The sequence below is a fragment of the Phodopus roborovskii genome, unplaced genomic scaffold, assembly GCF_943737965.1.
Source record: "Phodopus roborovskii unplaced genomic scaffold, PHOROB, whole genome shotgun sequence".
Lineage (NCBI taxonomy): Eukaryota > Metazoa > Chordata > Mammalia > Rodentia > Cricetidae > Phodopus > Phodopus roborovskii.
In genome coordinates, this window is record NW_026125506.1 from 1,914,139 (window position 1) to 1,933,050 (window position 18,912).

The window sequence follows — 18,912 nt, forward strand, 5'->3', positions numbered from 1 at the left end:
GGGTGGGTCTTCCCTCCTTAGGCACACCTCTCTAGGCACATCCTCACAGCACATCCAGAGGTGTGTCTCCCGGGTGTCTCCAAATCGAGACAAGCTGACCACGGAGGTGAACAGCAGCGTGTCTGTGATCCTACTCACCAGTGTCTTCGCGGCTGGAGATGTCTTGCCATGGCAAGCACGTGGGCAGGGTGGAGAGTAACAGAGCACACCAGTAGGGGACGCTATGGGCTCCCCATGAAAGAGACTGTGCCTAGCACTAATAGATTCCGAGTGAGATATAAACTGAGTAGTGGACCCCATTGTAAGGAGTAAGGTTTTACCGCCCGCCACTGGTCGTGTCCCGCCACCGCGCCAGCCCCAATTAACACACTGAGACTCTGTATTTGATATAACGCTGTTGGCCAGGTACTAGTTTCTTATAGGCTAGCTCTGTCTTAAGTATTAACCCATTTCTGCTAATCTATGTATTTCTACGTGGTCTCATCTTACCCTAGGAGAGCCGGCTGGCGTCCAGCTCTCTCCTGACTCTCCATCTTGGCTCTCCTCCTTACTCCTTCCTCTTTCCTCCTTGTCTCCTAGTCCCTCCTATCTTCCTTTCCTATTGGCCAACAGTGCTTTATTCATTAACCAGTATGAGAAACATATACACAGAATGGCATCTCCCATAACCCCATGTTCAGCAGACCCCTGAAAGACCAAAAAGTGAAGTTAAATGAAGGACGGTCTGACCTGGAAAGCTAACCAATATCTGTTCCTTGGAATTTGCTAGCTTCCTCTCACCAGGCCCTGAGATGACAAGAATTCACACTGCCCCTCCTTTCTGCCCCTCCTTTGCTGTGAGTCAACAGGTGGTGAATAGGGTCCTTAGGAAACAAAGAGATAGCTGCGACTCTGGTTTGCCCAGACAAAATTAATTCGCACACCCTGAGGCCCTAAGGTCTGTAGACCCTAATAGCAGACCATCAGGCCTCCAAGGGTCACATACTCAACGGACAGAGGGTCCCACCCCCTCCCTAAGCTTGTGGGGTTGCCTTTAAAAACACCTGTGCCCGGGGGAGGGGGCTTCTCTCTAGCCTGCGAGCTGGAGGAGCCCGTTTGCGCAAATGTTTCCTGTTCATTAAAGCCTCTTGCGTTTTGAAGCAACTGGACTGGACATTGAGTTCTTGGGGTACCAACCAAACCTGGAAGACTCCTCATTCTGAGGGTCTTACACCCCCACGCCAGCCTGGGCTTGCCCAATGTCGCCTGTCGGTCCCTGGTTCCTCTATCATGGGCTCATTCTTTATCTGGTCCTCCTGGGACGCTCTTAGACCTTTGACTTCCTTTTGTCCATCTGCTGAAAACAAGATGGAGTGTAGCATCATCTTCTCTCCTCTCTCTACACAGCATGTCCTGTGGGATTCCCAGCCGGCCCAGCTGTGAGAGATGGAATCCCTCCCACTTGTGAAACTTTGACCCTCAGATCATAGCCCAAGTAGAGATGGTGTGAGAACACAACCATCATCATCATCACCATTGCTGGCCAAAGACCCTGCCTTGTGGGAGGTGTTCACAGATGCACCCAACTTGAGCACTAAGGGTCCCTGAGCAGACCCCCACCCCACCCCACCCCCGCAGACACCAGGCCTTGTCCCCTCTCTACTTTTCTTTAAAGAGCCCCCAGCCAACTCTTGATGGGTGCTGGTTGTCAGGGCAACAGGAGGAGGCACCATCAGACTTCAAAAGATGCACTTGAGAATAAAACGGGCATCCTAATCTGGACCTGGTGTCCCACCCTTCACATGGGGCACTATGGCTCCCAGGAAGCAATCCATGATTCCAGGGGGACTCAGGCTGTGACAGCGTGTCCAGGAAGGAAGAATCAAGAGCACATTCCTCCTTCATCCCTAAGGAGATGTCCAGATGACTGTACCCATCAAGTCCCCGCATCTAATTCCAGGTCCCAGCATCCCCTTCAGAAGCATGAGCCCCAGGAAATGGTCCACACCCTTGTAGGGAACTGTTCTGAGTGCTTTACCCTAGCTCCCTCCTCTGAACCTCTAAGAAACTGTTGGTATCATCTCTGCTTGACACGCAAAGCCTAGGAGACTCCGGGAAAGCACACAAATGGCTTACCCCGGGTGAGCCAGCCAGTGTCTGCACCCATGCTCAGCCCATCATCCCCTGGGAGGCAAAGAGCCACACACAGCTGAGCATGCTACATTCCTTCCTGAGTGCAGCTGCCGCCCTAAAGTTAACCTCTGCCTCCCTTCAGAAGGAACACTGACTCAGGGTCATCACCACAGCAGCCGGTAGTCTCCATGACCTGGTCGCTATTCCATGTCCCCTCTGGGGCGGGTGAGAGTCACATGACATCTTGTTGGGAGGCACAGGTCTCACCAGGAGGGAAGGGGTTCCTCACTCAAGGCATTTGCTCCAGCCCTGATCCGAGCTGCTTTAACTCGGGGTCACAGGGGTACTGGGGTCATGTAACTGAGTTGACATTATTTAATCTGTGATGTGTCTTTGGGGATAGTGTCTTACTTCACATATTTTTTTTTTTAATGGTATTTCTTTGGAACCTGTCCTGGAACTCGCTGCGTAGACCACGCTGGCCTCCAACTCACAGAGATCCACCTGTCTCTGCCTCCCAAGTGCTGGGATTAAAGGCGTGCGCCACCAAAGCTCGGCCTATTTCACATATCTCTACACCCAGGATCAGGTGACCATCTCTCAGGTAAAAGGGTCATGAATTGGGAGAAGTCTGAGAACTCCTGATGTGGACCACAGTTCTGTTGGTGGAACATCCAAATTCAGGCACCATGGTGGGCAGTTGTCACACATGAAGGCAGGAGACACCAGAGGCCTCTCTCTCTCTCTCTCTCTCTCACACACACACACACACACACCTCGGGAGAGCCTCCATCCCCATCCCCAGGCAGTTATTGTAAAAAGCCTTAGAAACAATTGCATTGCAGCCCTACACAGCAGCACAAAGCACTGAGCCTTGTCCACACGCATGTGTCCGTGCCTTCCTGTACCACGCTCGTGTTCACTCAGCAGGATCTGAACCACACCTGCTTTCTGGGGTAAAGTCCGGGCATCCAGGACTCACCCCACCACTTCATTTAGGAAGCCCACAGCAAGGCTGGGAGGCCAGGACTCTGCTCCCAAGGACGGCTCTGCAGCCCTCCCTCCCGCAGACTTGGTTCCTGGTTGAGTCACCTCTGCCCCCTTGGCTCTTGTGTGCCTAGGGCTGCACGTGGGCCCCTGTCCTTCTGTCACCTTGTCCCTCCCCCCCCTCCACCCTTTCAGCCTCTCTTTGTCTGTCCCTTTGTGTCTGAACCACAGAGCAGGGCAGAGTACGATTGCCTCCTCCAGCCTGCCTCATTATCCGTCTGCAAACAGTGCCGCAGACGCCCTGCACCTGCTCCTGGGCTCCCAGCCGCCCAGCAGGTGCCGCCCAGCCAATCACAAAGCTTCTGCACAGAGAAAGGCACCGGCCAGGCCTCCAGCTGCTCCCTCTGCATCCCAGAAGCAGGGGCGACGTCTTTCAGCTTTCCCCCTGATGCATGCGACAGATGCTGAGGGGCCGGAGAGAGGGGGCAGAAGGGACTGGGGTTGGGGGGAGGTGAGCCCTGTGGAAGACCTCACAGAAACCACACATTCACAACAGCACACCTCCCCTCCTCCCACCCAGACCTATCGCAGGGTCCTCTCCAACATCTCGCTGTGTCATCCCCACCCCACACTGAATCACCAAACATGTTACCTGCCCCTGCTACCCCTGCCGGTGCCCCCTTCGCCAATTCCAAGAGTCTCTGAAAATGCAGGCTGACCTCATTGCTCGTCTGCCACAGCCCCTCAGGCCTCAGGACGAGCAGCAAGCTTTATGCTAGCCTTCAAAGTCCTGCACTGGCCTTGGCTGCCTGCTGGCTCTGTGATCCCCTACCTAGCTCTGGCAATGCCAACTGGGCATGTCCGGCTCAGCCTCTATTCACTGGGGGCCCTGCTCATTTCCTTTGGGACTGATTTGAACATGAGATTGCAAGTCCATTTGCTTATATGTCCATGCATATGCATGCCTACACACATTCACACATCCATGCACGCACATCTACATACATTCTCACACATGCACACATATATGAATATGCACACACATATGCCTGCACACACCCGATAACCTATGAAACTCCTCAGGGAAGACATTTGCCCCGCCCTCCTCTTGCTTCTCAGCTTGGCAAAGGGTCTGCCAGGATGGAGGTCCTCCGTGTCTCCAAGTAGACAGGACAGCTGAAGAGACTGTGGTCTGGAAGGCCCTTTGGACACATTATACAGATGTGAAAGGGAGAGGCACCAGGCCCACTTCACAGACAAGGAAACTGAGGCTGAACAAATAGGTCTGAACCAAGACACAGCCCTGGCATTCTTCATCCAAGTGCAGCCCAGCCCCCACTCCCACCATCCTGTCCAGCAGTCCCAGGAAAGTCCTCTCAGCCCGGCCACACTCGCCCTCCACAGCCACTCCGTACAGCAGTGCATTCTGCGTGTATGAAATGCCTCTGGATCTCTGCAGACCAGCCAAGCCCTGTCTGTGTGCTTGCAGGAGGAGACAGGGCTCTGCAGCCAGAGTACCCCATTAGAGGGGCCTGGGCAGAGTTGAGGCTCTAGGCTGGCGTCTGCTGGGCCTGAGAGCTGGGGGTGGGGGTGGGGGACTTCTAGTAACCTTTGTTCTCTGGCTTGTCCCAGGCGTTTGTTTGCAGAGAGCCCAGGAGGGGGCTGGGTGGGCAGACTGAGATGCTAAATGGTCCAGCCACAAGAGTGGAAAGCCACTCAGTCATGCAGGGTGTGGGTGTGAGGGTGTGGGTGTGAGGGTGTGGGTGTGAGGGTGTGGGTGTGAGGGTGAGGGTGAGGGTGAGGGTGAGGGTGTGAGGGTGTGGGTGAGGGTGAGGGTGAGGGTGAGGGTGAGGGTGAGGGTGAGGGTGAGGGTGAGGGTGAGGGTGAGGGTGAGGGTGAGGGTGAGGGTGGGTGTGAGGGTGTGGGTGTGGGTGAGGGTGTGGGTGTGGGTGTGAGGGTGTGGGTGAGGGTGTGGGTGTGGGTGAGGGTGTGGGTGTGAGGGTGAGGGTGAGGGTGTGAGGGTGTGGGTGAGGGTGTGGGTGAGGGTGTGTGGGTGAGGGTGAGGGTGAGGGTGTGGGTGAGGGTGTGGGTGTGGGTGTGAGGGTGAGGGTGTGGGTGAGGGTGAGGGTGAGGGTGAGGGTGAGGGTGAGGGTGAGGGTGTGGGTGAGGGTGTGAGGGTGTGGGTGTGTGTGTGAGGGTGAGGGTGAGGGTGTGGGTGAGGGTGTGAGGGTGTGTGTGTGAGGGTGTGGGTGTGAGGGTGTGGGTGTGGGTGAGGGTGTGGGTGAGGGTGTGTGGGTGTGGGTGTGAGGGTGTGGGTGTGGGTGAGGGTGTGGGTGTGGGTGTGAGGGTGTGTGTGAGGGTGTGGGTGTGGGTGTGAGGGTGTGGGTGTGGGTGAGGGTGTGGGTGAGGGTGTGAGGGTGTGTGTGTGAGGGTGTGGGTGTGGGTGTGAGGGTGAGGGTGTGGGTGAGGGTGTGGGTGTGGGTGTGAGGGTGTGGGTGAGGGTGGGGGTGTGGGTGTGAGGGTGTGGGTGAGGGTGTGGGTGTGGGTGAGGGTGTGGGTGTGGGTGTGGGTGTGGGTGAGGGTGTGTGGGTGTGGGTGAGGGTGTGGGTGTGGGTGAGGGTGTGGGTGTGAGGGTGAGGGTGAGGGTGTGGGTGTGGGGTGTGTGGGTGTGAGGGTGTGGGTGTGAGGCTGTAGGCTCTTTCTGAACCAGTGTTGGACTTTGACACACACACACACACACACACACACACAAAGAGGAGAGTTAAGATGGCCTTAAAGATGCTAACAGGCCTGAGCATGGGCCAGTGGGGAAGTTCTAATCTAACACACACAGATCTCTGGATTTGATCTCCAGCAGCACACACACACACACACACACACACACACACACACACACACACACTAAGGACTGAGGAGATGGCTCAGCTGGTAAAGTGTCTGTTGCACAACCATAGTACTGTGTTTGATCTCCCAGCACCCACGTTAAAAGGGCTGGCACTGTGGCGCCCTCCTGTAATCCCAGCCCCGGTGAAACAGAGACAAACTGATCCTGGGGGCTCACTAGCCACTCAGCCTCATCTAATTGGAGCACTCTAGGCCAGTGAGAGACCCTGCCTCAAAGGAGGCTTCCCTGAGGATGACACTGTCCCTGCCCCAACTCTCCGGCTTTCACAGGCACACATGTGCACTCAACACCCACACCCACATCACACATACCAGTGATAAAATATCACATGCAATATATTACATAAAATAAGCCAGGGAGCCTGGGGTTGGTGGCAGGTGTCTGTAACCCCAGAGCTTTGGGGTCACGGCCCTAATCCAACATGGGCTACACAAAGTAAAATGAGAAAACAAAATAAGAGATGTAATTATTCTAGACACCAATCGCTCTGCTCTGAACAGCTGCTGGAAGCCGGCCGGTTGTTGGTTCTGAGCATCCTGTAAGTCAATGAGAAAGGGGGAATGCAATTTCACACATGTCCACCGTGGGCCAGAAAACACCCAGATTCGAAGAGTCTGCTATGGCTGCTTTGAGAGCAAGAAGCAGCTCAGGCGCCGAACTCACCCTGAAGCCCCTCTCCCTGGCAACGGTTCTTCCCTCCCGGCTGGCCCAGCCCCCTCTGCTCCAGCACCGCACGCCCTAAGGATGGAGTCTTCAGCAGCGTCTGGGTGGATGGGTTTTCACATTTCACCACCAGGGGTCAGTGCTGCGCAGGTTCTGATCCGAGATGGCACAAGAGAGACGCAGATGTTGTGAGACACAGGATGGAGTCAGGAGAGTAGACCGGGCCTCAGTAAGAAAACCAATACCAGCCTGGGCGGGGGGCAGGGGCTAAAGGCGGGCTGGGGAAAGTGTATGTAGGGTGTGATGGAGTTCAGCCTGTCAAGCAGAGGATCAACTTGAGCTCGTGTATAGCCTAAGCTAAAATCTGCATGCCCTCTCCCCCTTCGGCCTCACCCCTCCCCACTGGCTTGCAGATAAACGCACTTGCTGCCAAGCCTGATGACCTGAGTTTGAACCCTGGAACCTACAGTTCCAAAAGTTGCCCTCTGACCTCCTCACGCCAGCCGAGGCGTGGTGGGCTCTCTCCCTCTCACTTTCTCTCGTGCGTGCACACACACAAAGAGAGGGGGGGAGAGGGGGAAGAGAGAGACAGAGAGAGTAATAACACATTTTTAAGCATAATAATAAATTTTTAAAAGGATAGTCCCCACCTGGCTGGCTCAAGGTGCCTGGCATGCTCATGATGGGAAAGGGGTTCTTGGAAAGGCTGGGGTACCCAGGACTTGTGGCACAGCTCTACCTGATCCTCTGGGTGCTTTCAGTTGGCCTCAGTCTTCCCATCTGAGCAAAGGACAAGAGGCTGTGGTGGCCAAGGACCGTGGTCTCTGCGGCTGTGAGCCCAGAGCAGAAGTAGGGACACCCACCATGCCACCATGGAAGCTTCAGAGCCTATGTTTGGGGTGGGGACTGGGGAAGTAAAGTCGGGGTTGGAAAATTGTTGGGACCCTTAAAGATGGGCTCTGCTTTATCTTACCTCTAGGTCACAGAGTTCAAAACTGCCCTTAGTAAGTCAAAAGACCTAAAGGTCTAAGGCCTTGGTTACTGCAGGGTGTTTCAGCCTTGGTAGTGGATGTCTCATCTATGTAACAGACTTGGGCTCGGGTGTGTTTACTCTTGACCCTCAAGGCCGGATAACAGCTGTGGTTACCAAATGTCTGGAGCAGTAAGGGAAGAAAGTCTATTTGTTCCTTATACATGATAAAGAAGTCTTTTGCCATGCCCCCCCCCTTTTGATTTGGGGTACTTAAAAATTGTTAAAGAAAAATCAGGGTGGTCAGTATCCACTGGTCTGCCCTCCTGACTCCATCCTGTGTCTCTGTCTTTTTCTTCGCGTCTTTACCCGCCCTTCCTCAATCCACACTCCCCGTCTCAGGTACGAACTGGACAGCTCCGATGGACTGAAGGCCCACAGAGGGCTGCCACAGAAAGTATAGACAGAATTTTCCTCCTTAAATGTTGCAAGAAACCCAGGCCTACCAAGCACACATTTGACTGCATCTGGAATTAACTAAAACCCAAAAGTGGTGGGTACACCTGTGAAGGGCTCCTCCTTAATTGAATCCTCTGAACTGGGAAGATCCGATGCTAACTCAGACCTTCTGAGCCGGGGAAATCTACCTCTAATCTGGGCTGCACCTTTTGCTGCCAGCCACTACAAAGAACATGGAAGGAGGAAGCTTGCTCTCTCTTTGAATGCTTCCTAGAGCCCTGGGCAGCAAGTCACTAGAACTAGGATTCGCTAGAATTCTTCCAGCATGTACTGGAGACCGTAGACTGAGCAGCTCCTGGATTCTTTGACCTTCCTTTTTCCATACATAGGCAGCCACGATTCGATTAGCTGTCCACAGCCTGTAAATCATTCTAATTAATCCCATATATATATGTGTGTGTGTGTGTGTGTGTGTTTTTATATATGTGTGTGTGTTTATATATATATGTGTGTGTGTGTGTTTATATATGTGTGTGTGTGTTTATATATGTGTGTGTGTGTTTATGTGTGTGTGTGTGTTTATATATGTGTGTGTATGTATATATATGAGATTCACTCTATAAGTTCTGTTATTCTAGAGAACCCTGACTAATACAGTGTGCAAGGGGCAGAGCCTCTCTCCCTCAGGGCCACGGACATCCACGGTCCCTCAGCTGGTCCCCTGTTGCCCCTCCCTAATGCATGGACCAAAACAGCCCTTACGTTGGCAAGTTCGGGGAAGACTTGGAGCAGAGTCACAGATGGGCAGGAAAGGGAGATACCACCCACCTGTGGTTTCCCATCCATTAATCTGATAATTATGACCCCGGAAGGAGGGTGGGCAGATCCCCAACCACCACAGGCTGAGGAGCAGCAATGCACGGCTCCTCCTTGGTGGCTCCCTCCAGCTCCTGCTCTTTGCCTTTCGCTTTCCTCTTCCCCATTTTCTCTCCCCTCCCACTCTTTCTGATGTGCGACAGTTCCCTCTGAGGTCGGAACCTTTCATCTCCAAGGGAGGCTCTTTAAGACTCGGACTGTTTACAGTAGAACACTCCATCCTGCAGACAAGCTCCTTAGGCTCAGGAAGGAAACAACTCACAGCCGCTTCAGTAGTTCCTGAAACTGAGCAGATCCGCCAGGCCCCGCCCCTCCCCAACAGGATACCGGTGGTGAAGGGAATCACCCTTCCAGGAGCAGTGCTGCCTGGAAGAGGCAGGGACCAGCCGAGGCACCAGGAAAGGACACTCTTGACCCGCTGAGCCGCCTGCAGACGGTGCAGTGCGCTCCAGGTTCCCAGCTTTGTGAGCTGTCACCCATGCTGGGATGGGCTTTGGTGACGCAGCTGTCTTGGCTCCTGTAAGCGACCCCAGTGTAACTCATGGTTCACCGAGTCTGACTTTAATGGCATCTGAACTGTGGTCCAGTGTTGATTCCCTGTCAGGGGTGTGTGGTCATTTGTCCACAGGTCTCTCGAAACAGCGTCAATCAATGGCCTCCTCTTTCTAGCACCATCCGGTGCCTGCTTTCTGGTCTCTACTGGGCACTGGCTCAGAGCAACGGTGGGAGGAGCTACCGGGAGCAGACAGTAAGGGAGGAGAGCCCAAAGTCTTGCTTCTCACAGCGTTTTGTTTTCTTTCTCGTTTACTCATCCCCCTGGGCCTCTCTACTGTACCTTTAGGGACCCCAAGACATATTGAGGAAGAGTAGCTATCACAGACTACCCAGTCATTGGCCCTGGGTCCAACCCCAGGTGTGAACACTCCCTGGGGAGATGATGAGTAGCAGAAGGAGGCTGCAGAGGGCAGAGGCACCTGTGCACTTAGCCGGGTCACCCTGGGCTTGTCCTGTCCTTTGCCCTCTCTGGGCCCAGATTTCACTTGTGGCTCCTCCATCCTGAACCCTGTGGTCAATCCCCTCTGCTAAGCAGTATTTGCAGTATCAGGTGTCCCTGCCTGCCAGTTACTCAGGTCCAAATAGCATCAATGTTTTAATTGCCTTTCTCCTATAATCTTGGGGAATTGACCTCCAGGGAAGATTTGAAGAATAATTTCATGCTCTCTGCTTCCCTCGCAAGACTGCCCTGCCAGGCCAGCTCTGTTTTCTTCTCTATGGCTCCAACACAGCCTCGCATCTGGGACTTTTTCTTTTCTTTTTTTTTAATTTGATACAGTTGCCAGCCTTCCTCGTGGCTCTGGTTTGAGCTGGCTCTTAATGGAGACCATCAAACTCCAGTGACTGCTCTTACCCTGCCTTTTCCCCTTCCATCAATATCCCCAACCTTGCTGCCAAGAACATAAGACTTTCCTACAGCATGTAAGAGGCTAGCGGTTACTCCAAACTAAAGTGTAAGGACTACATCTTTAACAATTAGGGGGGAATGTGAACCCATCAAACTTACAGTTTAACACCTCATTCAATCCCCCTTATCTCTTTATCATGCCCCCCGAAATCTTGCACAACTCATAATTGGCTAAACAATTCTATAGGCTGGGTGGCCTCAGGAAAATTCCTTGACCTCTCTGAGCCTCACATTCCCTATATAATCCAGGCTATCCCCAAACTCACAATCCTTTTGCCTCAATCTCTTGAGCGCTAATCCCAACAGGCATGTACTTCTACACTTGGTTTATCAACGTTCTTGGGGGAGGGAGATGTAGCATAAATAGACAAACCAGGTTGAGATGGGGCTGGTTTGTAAACCACTTGCCTAGCATGCCTGGGACTTTAGTCCCATCCCTGTAACTTACACACAGAAAATATGCAGACTGTTTTACAACTAAATCCTAACAAAGCCCAAGACAATGGGGGCCCTGGGGCAACCTGGGCTACATAGTGACACTCTCAAAAACTGGGAGACTCAGTGGCTAAGCATTTGCCACGTGAGGACCCAAGTTCAGATCTCCAGAACCCGTGTGAATGATGAGTGGGCATGGCAGCCTGTGAGAGGGGAAGGCAGCATCAAAGGAGCAAGGATTAGCTTCATCTAGGAGCTCTGGGTTTGACTGAGAGACCCTCCCTTGCAGGGAGCTGAGGAAGCCCTGAATGAGTGTGTATTGTTGACAAGGCCATGGACACTTCAAGAACACATGACTCAGAACATGGGAGTGTCGAAGCCTTCCCCTGAGCCAGGCTCAGAGGGATGGCAAAGAGTCTTCCTCTAGTCTGAGTATGAATGCTGGCAGAGTGTATGAGTGACCGTTGACTAGACATTCTCCAAGAACCCAGGTTCAATTCCCAGCACAGACATGGAGGCTCACAACTGTCTCTAACTCCAGTTTCAGGAACAGGTGCCCTCCTCTGCCCTGTATGAGCACTGGACACAGATGGTGCACAGACCTTCACGCAGGCAAAAACCCAGACACATAACATAAAAGAAAAATAAATAAAGCATAAGTCAGTAAAAGAGGCAGCAGGGCTAGAGAGGGTTCAGCAGCTGGGAGGTTTTGCTGCTGTAGCATGTGGACAGGATTTTCCACATCCAGTCCCTCACAACAACCTGTAACCCAGCTCCAAAGGATCTGGAGCCCTCTTCTGCACCCATGGCATTCACAAACGCAGGTGTGTACAGACAGACAGACACACACACACCCCCAGAGAGAGAGAGAGAGAGAGAGAGAGAGAGAGAGAGAGAGAGAGGATGGAATAAAAATAAACCTTAAAACCAGCCAAATAGCTGGTCATTGGGGGCACACACCTTTAGTCCCAGCACTTGGGGAGGCAGAGACAGTCGAATCTTAATGAGTTCGAGGCCAGCCTGTTCTACAAAGCAAGTTTCAGGACAGCCAGGACTGTTACACAGAGAAACCGTGTCTCGAAAAAGAAAATAATAATAATGATGATGATAAAAATAAACAATCCCCCCCCAAAAAAAAAACAAATGACAGAAATTTTATAAAGCTACAAATTGCTTCACCAGGAAGGCAGGTAAAACTGAAACGCGCTTTTTATTTCTTTAAGCTTTGTGAGCTGGCGGGGCATGGGCTGGCTGACAGAGGTGCAGGGTTCCTAGGATGCAACATAGGGTAGCCAGGACCAAGAACAGCCACATCTCCAACCAGCTGCTCAGTCGTTCACGAAGGCTCCCCAGTGCGCAGGTGCCGACTCACTGCTGGATTCTGCGCACACTCTGCACCTGGAAGGTGTGGGCATGGGAGCCCCACTCCCTGAAGTGCTTGTAGTCACCAGAGTGGTGATCACTCTCCAGTACATACTGAAAACCTCGGTAGCCGGGAAACTGGGAACAAACCCACCTGGAAAATGGGAGAGACTGTTACCGAATACAGGCTCCGGAGGTCAAACCAAGTCAGAGTCAGGCAAAGATGCATCGAGAAGCCCAACCAGCCAGGTGGGCTTGGTGGCCCTGGTACTCCACATAGGTGTGTAGGAGTTCACACAGAGAGAGAGAGAGGGGGGGGGCTTTACTGCTGTGGTTTCTCGGGGCAGAAACACCCTCCCTGCCACTATTCAGGGCCATGGTGTACAATCTGTCTCAAGACTATCCATCCGACCGTCTCCACCAGGCCCTGGCTGTCCCTTCATAACACTCATAAAATTGGATAATTTTAAGATTACTTTAAGATTACTTTTAAGATTACTTTTAAGATCTGGAGCCCATCCCTCAATCTCCCCGTGCAGACACCGTGCACAGAGGAGCCAGTGAAGGGCTCTTAGAGAACGAAGGAATGGGGGGATGGACAGGAAGTCATTTTTCATCCAGCCCTCCCTCACAGCTGTTCCGAGACATGGACCCCTTGCATTGGGTTTTCTGAGCCTTCACCTTCCTGCCTCCAGAACAGGGAAGTGAGCGAAGCACAGTGTCAGACATACTGAGGCACATCCTGAATCTGGTCCCTCCCTTTATAAACAAAAGCCCTGCTTCACACCTTCATCCTTGCTCGCAAGACCCAAGCGCCCAGGAGAAGGAGCAGCCTGCCTAGACACACACCAGGTCTCCCACTTCACATCCAGGGTGGGAAAGAAAGCAAGGGTCTCAAAAAGCATGTGACCTATCCAGCCAATCAGAGCATCCCTCTCGTTTGGACATGATGATTGGTTCAGAGGAGAGCACATGGCGATCCAAGCTGGACCAGTGTGCCCTTTATCTGAAAACTTAAGAGTAAGGCATCCTGTTTCCGCGCTTAGGGTGGAGTGTAAAGCCAGTCTCCGTCTTTGCTTGGGGGAGACCTGAAACTTGTGAAATCAGACAATACATACGGTTTCTCTGAATTAAAAAAAAAAAAAAAAGAATAGAGCCGCGTGGAGTGAGACGGGGAGAGAGGCAGACCCCAGCAGCTTCTGGATCCAGCAGTGCCTGAAGTTGATCACAGGGGCCCACGTACATCCTTTGTCCCTAAGCCAGCTTGCCCTGGGTGTCACTTGCAATCCCATACGTCCTGCCTGATTCCTCTGTGCCTCCAAGTTCTCTGGCGTGCCGAGCACACAGTCTCTACAGAAAGTGTCTCAGCCCTTCCCACATCTCTATGTCTTGCTAGCCAGAGCTGTGCGTCCACTTACGCCCCAGATTGAACGTGGAAGGAGCCCACTTCAGTGCTGTCCCAGCCCATGGCCTGCAGAGAGGGATAGTCATCGTTCAGTTCGCCTTTCCTGCCCAGGAAGTTCTCCTGCTCGAAGATGGTCAGCCTTGAGTCACGGTGGTTCTACAGACAAAGGAGAACTGGGTTAGACCGCAGGAGCCGCTGCCCCTCACTCCGCCATTGTCTCCAAATCAGCCTTCCGTGCAGAGCTCTGCAGAGAAGGGCAACAGGAAGCTTTACAAGATACTTCAGCATCTGCCCTTCCAAAGGAACAGAAGAGATAACTACAAGGGTGTCCACCATAACGGTAAAAAAAAAAAAAAAAAATTAAAGGAACTGACATAGATGTCCCATAGCAGGAGACCAGGCAGGAAGATAGGGTGCTGTGCTGTGAGAGCTGTGTGGATTTCTGGGTTAGACTCCTGATTCTGCCCTTTTTCCAGCTGGCTGAGCTCAGGCACACCACACAATGCCCGGCTTTCCCGTAGCAGTAGCTCAGAGACAGTCATATCCCCTTCCATCTTTGGGATGGGAGAGCCATCCACGCTCCATCAACAAAAGCAATGCACAATGGAGAGGAGATGATGAGTTGGGGGATAGCACATAGGACCCATCTGCCCAACCAGCTTTGCCTTCCCTGGCATCCAACTTTCCCAGGAGCCCGGAGCCATGGAAAGATGGAAATACCACACAAAAAGGCCCCCACCATAACCAAAATTTCTTTAGACCAAGATATCACGTTGGGGTGCAGCCATGACATGGCTACTGCCCCTTTATGTCAAATTACAGAGACTGAAGGTCGTGGGAGAGAGAGACTACCCACATCACTGTCTTGGTGGAAGGTGAGAGCTTAAGCTTAGAGATCGGATCCCCAAGTGTCCATGGGCAGGGCACACATGCAGGATGCTGATAGTAAGACTCACAGCACAGGCCACAGGCCGGAAGGAAGTAAGTCTCTCAGCAGGGTAGGCTGTGTTGCCGCTCCAGGCATCCCAGGCTGGGTACTCGCCCCTCTCCAGCACGCTCTGTTGCCCTTGGAAACCAGCATGTTCAAAGCCCACCCACCTACAGACAGACAGGGCAACAGAGAAGAGTAACCAGCCTGAAAACTATGTCAGGGCTCCAAGTGCGGGGGTTGAGGGGGTTGTACAGCCTCTAAGGCCACTTAACAATACCTGGGCTGCTACAGACTACAGCTAGGATATCTGAATCTTCTTCGAATCCCCCAAGACAGCGCCCCTTACCAGCAGGAAGTAGTTTGGAAAGAACGACGCCCAAATTCCCAAATAAAAAAAGAAAAAAAAAAAAAAAAAAAAAAAAAAAAAAACAATACCTGGGCTGTTAGGACTTTAGGTGGGAAGGGATGCAATGTTCATCCAGTAAGTGGAAGACAACACAGAACCCCAGGTCACCTACCCAAGAACAGCCATGCCTAGACATTGCCAAGTGTGTGGGGGGGGGGAACCCTGCCTTAGCACCAAATAGGAAAGTCTGCCTAGGACCAGCATCACACTGGCTCCCTGTATCCAACAGGGAAGGGACCGCCCTAGGCAGGTGCTCTGAGCTCCTCATGCATCACTGCCACAAAGGCCACGTCATGTAGACAGGGTTCCAGCCATGGGCTGACCTCAGCTTCACTGTCTCCTCATGATCCTGTCCAGACCGTCTGAGGAGTCAGGAGCTGTCTACCCTGAGATGTTTCTCATTCTCCCGCCCCAAGGAGGCCTCTGGGACAGCTTCTCGCTCGTGCTAATTCTCCACAGCAGAAGGGCCTTCCACACTCCCTCCTTGAGCAGAAGCACAGAGGGAGCCCCTTTACCACCTCCTTTTCTTTGTCTCATCCTCAGGGACAGAGAACCCAGGAGACTTGTGTGCTCCATCTGTGTAAGTAATAAGCGCTCTGGATCCACCCAGGCTCTTTTCCTCCTGTCCAGCCTCACTTGGCAATTTGCAGGACACCGTCCCTAGACAGGCAGCTGTCCTGAGCCCTGTCTCCCAACATGAGCAGAGCAGAAGCTAAAAGAACAATTACAGTGGTTCGAGATGCACACAGATCACCAAGGTGACCTTGGGAAGCACCCACAGACAAAGCCTGGGCTCTGAGTCATACAGAGAAAGTCTGACTCTCCTTCTCGTGCTCCTTTCTAATTTTCCGGAATCTCCTACCCAATGGAATAAGCATCAGCCACATGCAACTAATTATATTTGATCTCAAGATTAAATAAAAATTAAAATCCAGCTCTTAAGTCACAGAATATACATTTGAAATCCTTCCTCAATGGTCACATGTGGCCAGTGACTCTCAAACAGATTAATTAGATTTATAAAATCTTCCCATCCTTGTAGGAAGGGCTGCTGCAGGATGCTAGTCTTGAGGGTCTGGGTATAAGTGGTGCTAGTTGTCAGAAATCATCTAAGAGGGACATCTTCAGACCCAATGGGGCTGCCTCATCTAATAGGCAGGGACTGTGCGACGGTGTCCCTTACGAGTGGGACATGTAAAACCTGCGTGATGTGTGAGGCAGCAACCCAGAATTCTCTTTTGCACTTGGGAGGAACACACAGGTATAGTTAAAGCCTAGAAAGATAAGTCTGGGAACCTATGAGGGTCCCAACATCCCTCTCTAGATTCCCTTCCTGCCCCCCTACCCCCACCCCTCACCCCCATCCAGACTCAGCATCCTCCAGACTCACGCTCCACTCAGGACCTTCAGAGATCTCACGGTCTCGAAGCCAAGCTCCAGCACACTGGGACACTCAGCTGTGAATTCATGCCGGCGGCCCTGGAAGCCCTCTTCATCCCACACCACCATCTACACAGGAAAGGAGGAAGATGCGTGGACATCAGTTCTGTGATCAGTGAGGGTCCTCACCCTGGATTCAGGGTGGAGCCAAACAGGTGAACCAAGGTCACATGCTCCAGGGCCTCCAGGGCCAGGTGGGTGAGCAGGGTGGGGTCCTGAACAGCACCGGCCCACAGTACCATCTCTCTCTCTCTCGCTCTCTCTCTCTCTCTCTCTCTCTCTCTCTCTCTCTCTCTCTCTCTCTCTCACACACACACACACACACATACACACATCATATGCGAATGCAGCCAGAGCTTCTGCCTGGCAAGCCTTCACGGGAGACCTTTATGCAGCTCCTCCAAGCTATTTGTTTTGAGAGGAAAATCTCACAAGGTCCACACTGGCCTTGAACTCACAAGCTTCAGGCCTCCACTTGCTCAGTGCTAAGATTACAGGCGTGTACCATCACAACCAGCTTTTAGTTCCTCTTCCCAAGGCCAAGCACAGTCAGTGAAATGCGGCTATAAGATTGTGGGAAGTAGCTCAGCGGTGGGGACTGGAAGACCCAAGTTCAAGCTCAGGCTGTGTGACTCCCTGCTGTGAACCTTGAGTGCACAGCAGTCGGTACCTCTCCCCTGTGAAGTTTCGGTCGGGGGCTCTTAGCTGGCCTCCTCCCTTCCCTCTCCTAGGACACCTGCTCCCTGGGCCGCTCCCTACCCTCCAGTGTCCGGCTGACTTGGTGCACTGCAGGGTCATGTTGGCCCGGTCCTATAGAGAGAAGAGCACAGTCACCTTCCATCTGATTTTCGGCCGCATCCTTGACTGAAGCAGGGGCAGAATCAAGATGGGTCTGGGCGTCCCTGGACTGGGATGACCCTTGCCCGCCCCCCAGCCGACCCGTCTGAGATGGCGTCTCCTCAGCCACATCTGGGTGTCATCACCTCCAGCCCCAGCTCACAGTGGGTCTGCTGAGGCTGTGTGGGTGGAGTGAGGTGGGGGCATCTCTCCCCCATAAGAAATAAAGTGCAGAGATAGTCTGATGTGTATGGCTCTCGTGGTGGACGCACAGGCCACAGAACGATGGAGGGGGAACAACTTGGCATTTAAATAAGAGTCAGAGGCAGCACTCTGAACATTCAGAGACGACTGGGCTATGATGGCATTCAGGGTGACCAGTGACACATCCCCAAAAAGATGCCACCAGAGAGCTCAGCTGCCTCCCACCCAGACTTACCAAGAAGGTCCCAGCGCACATGTCAGAACTAGGGCCGGACAACGCCAGGCTCTTATAGGCAGGAAAGGGGCAGCGGCCCCAAGGGACAAACACAGACTCAGCAAGCCAGTGGTAGAAACAAAAGCCGGTCCTGGCCAAGGCCCAGGGTGGACATGTCAGCAGCTCTGGCGGGCGTTAGCGGGGAGGGAACAGTGGCTTGCCCCAGGGTCAGCACTAAAGGAGATGAGAGGCGGACTCCAGTCCCCTTCCCTGACTTCCACAGGATTCCTAACTAGGACCAGGGAAACACTAGTCATGGGACCCAGCATCATCTTGATGGTGGGTGACCTTCCGTCTGTCTGCATGGTAGGACAGACATAAGCCAGACCTCAGAGTTGCTATACCTGCTCTCCTCCACCATTCCACGTGCCTCCCACCTCTACCCGCTAGCCATCAGTCTCCGCCGGGCTTGAGGCCACCCAATTTCTACAGTGGCTTGGGAGGAGAGGCATTCTAAACAAAACCCCAGGGGCACAGGACAAAGGCTTAGGATAGCAAATACAGAGGAGATAGAACACAAGTCTTCAGAGGGAGAGTTAAGAATGACAGTCAGGGCCAGAGCAGGTGCAGTCTGCAAGACCTGTGGAAGATTCTGTGGCTGTGCGCGATGCAGAAGCTAGAGGCTGCAGCTTGCAAGCAGGCTTCACCAAGCTAAGTAGGGTGGACAAACACCCAAGGCGTGGAACTCCCCTCCCCCAACCGTGCCTCAGAGGAAGCCTGGGAAGGGCCTATCAGAGAACTGGGTAGCACAGCAGGAACCGCTTGTGGTAAAACTCACCCCCATGCTGCTGGGTGAGGTCACCCAGATAAAGACTGAGTCCCCTGATGGCCAGGAAGTAGCAACATCTCTTCCTTCCTGTAATGGCAAAAGAGCTGTCTCACACACACAGGACTTGGGGAAGGGTGAATGGGATGTAAGCACCACAGGCAGCAGCCTGGTTCTTACACACACACACACACACACACACACACACACACACACACTCACACACGCACGCACACACACACATACCTCCGAGAGGGTTCCTAATGCCTCTGAGCCTCAGTTACATCACGTATTAAAGGGAAACGAAAAGACAAAGTGGCCTGGGCAATGGTGGCACACACCTTTAATCCCAGCACTCAGAAGGCAGAGGCGGGCAGATCTCTGTGTGGGTTCAAGGCCAGCCTGGTCTACATAGCAA

The 18,912-nt window shown here is 53.0% G+C and overlaps 1 protein-coding gene across 1 annotated transcript; it reads right to left on the minus strand.

The window, feature by feature from the left end:
* Positions 1-12,060: 12,060 nt before the first annotated feature.
* Cryba4 (crystallin beta A4) lies at positions 12,061-18,354 on the minus strand. Its single transcript, XM_051176426.1, has 6 exons — positions 17,690-18,354; positions 17,173-17,223; positions 16,364-16,482; positions 14,593-14,734; positions 13,650-13,792; positions 12,061-12,385 (listed from the first exon to the last, which is right to left on the minus strand). The coding sequence occupies exons 1-6, from the start codon at positions 17,708-17,710 to the stop codon at positions 12,238-12,240; spliced, it is 624 nt and encodes a 207-aa protein (XP_051032383.1). The 5' UTR covers positions 17,711-18,354; the 3' UTR covers positions 12,061-12,237.
* Positions 18,355-18,912: the final 558 nt, after the last annotated feature.

Excerpts from the sequence above, each read along its gene's own strand:
- Cryba4 (XM_051176426.1), bottom strand. The coding sequence starts at position 17,710 with ATGTGCGCTGGGACCTTCTTG. Across the intron at positions 17,224-17,689 it reads TGTGCGCTGGGACCTTCTTG|GACCGGGCCAACATGACCCT; the intron begins GTAAGTCTGGGT and ends TTCTCTCTATAG. Across the intron at positions 16,483-17,172 it reads AGTCAGCCGGACACTGGAGG|ATGGTGGTGTGGGATGAAGA; the intron begins GTAGGGAGCGGC and ends TTTCCTGTGTAG.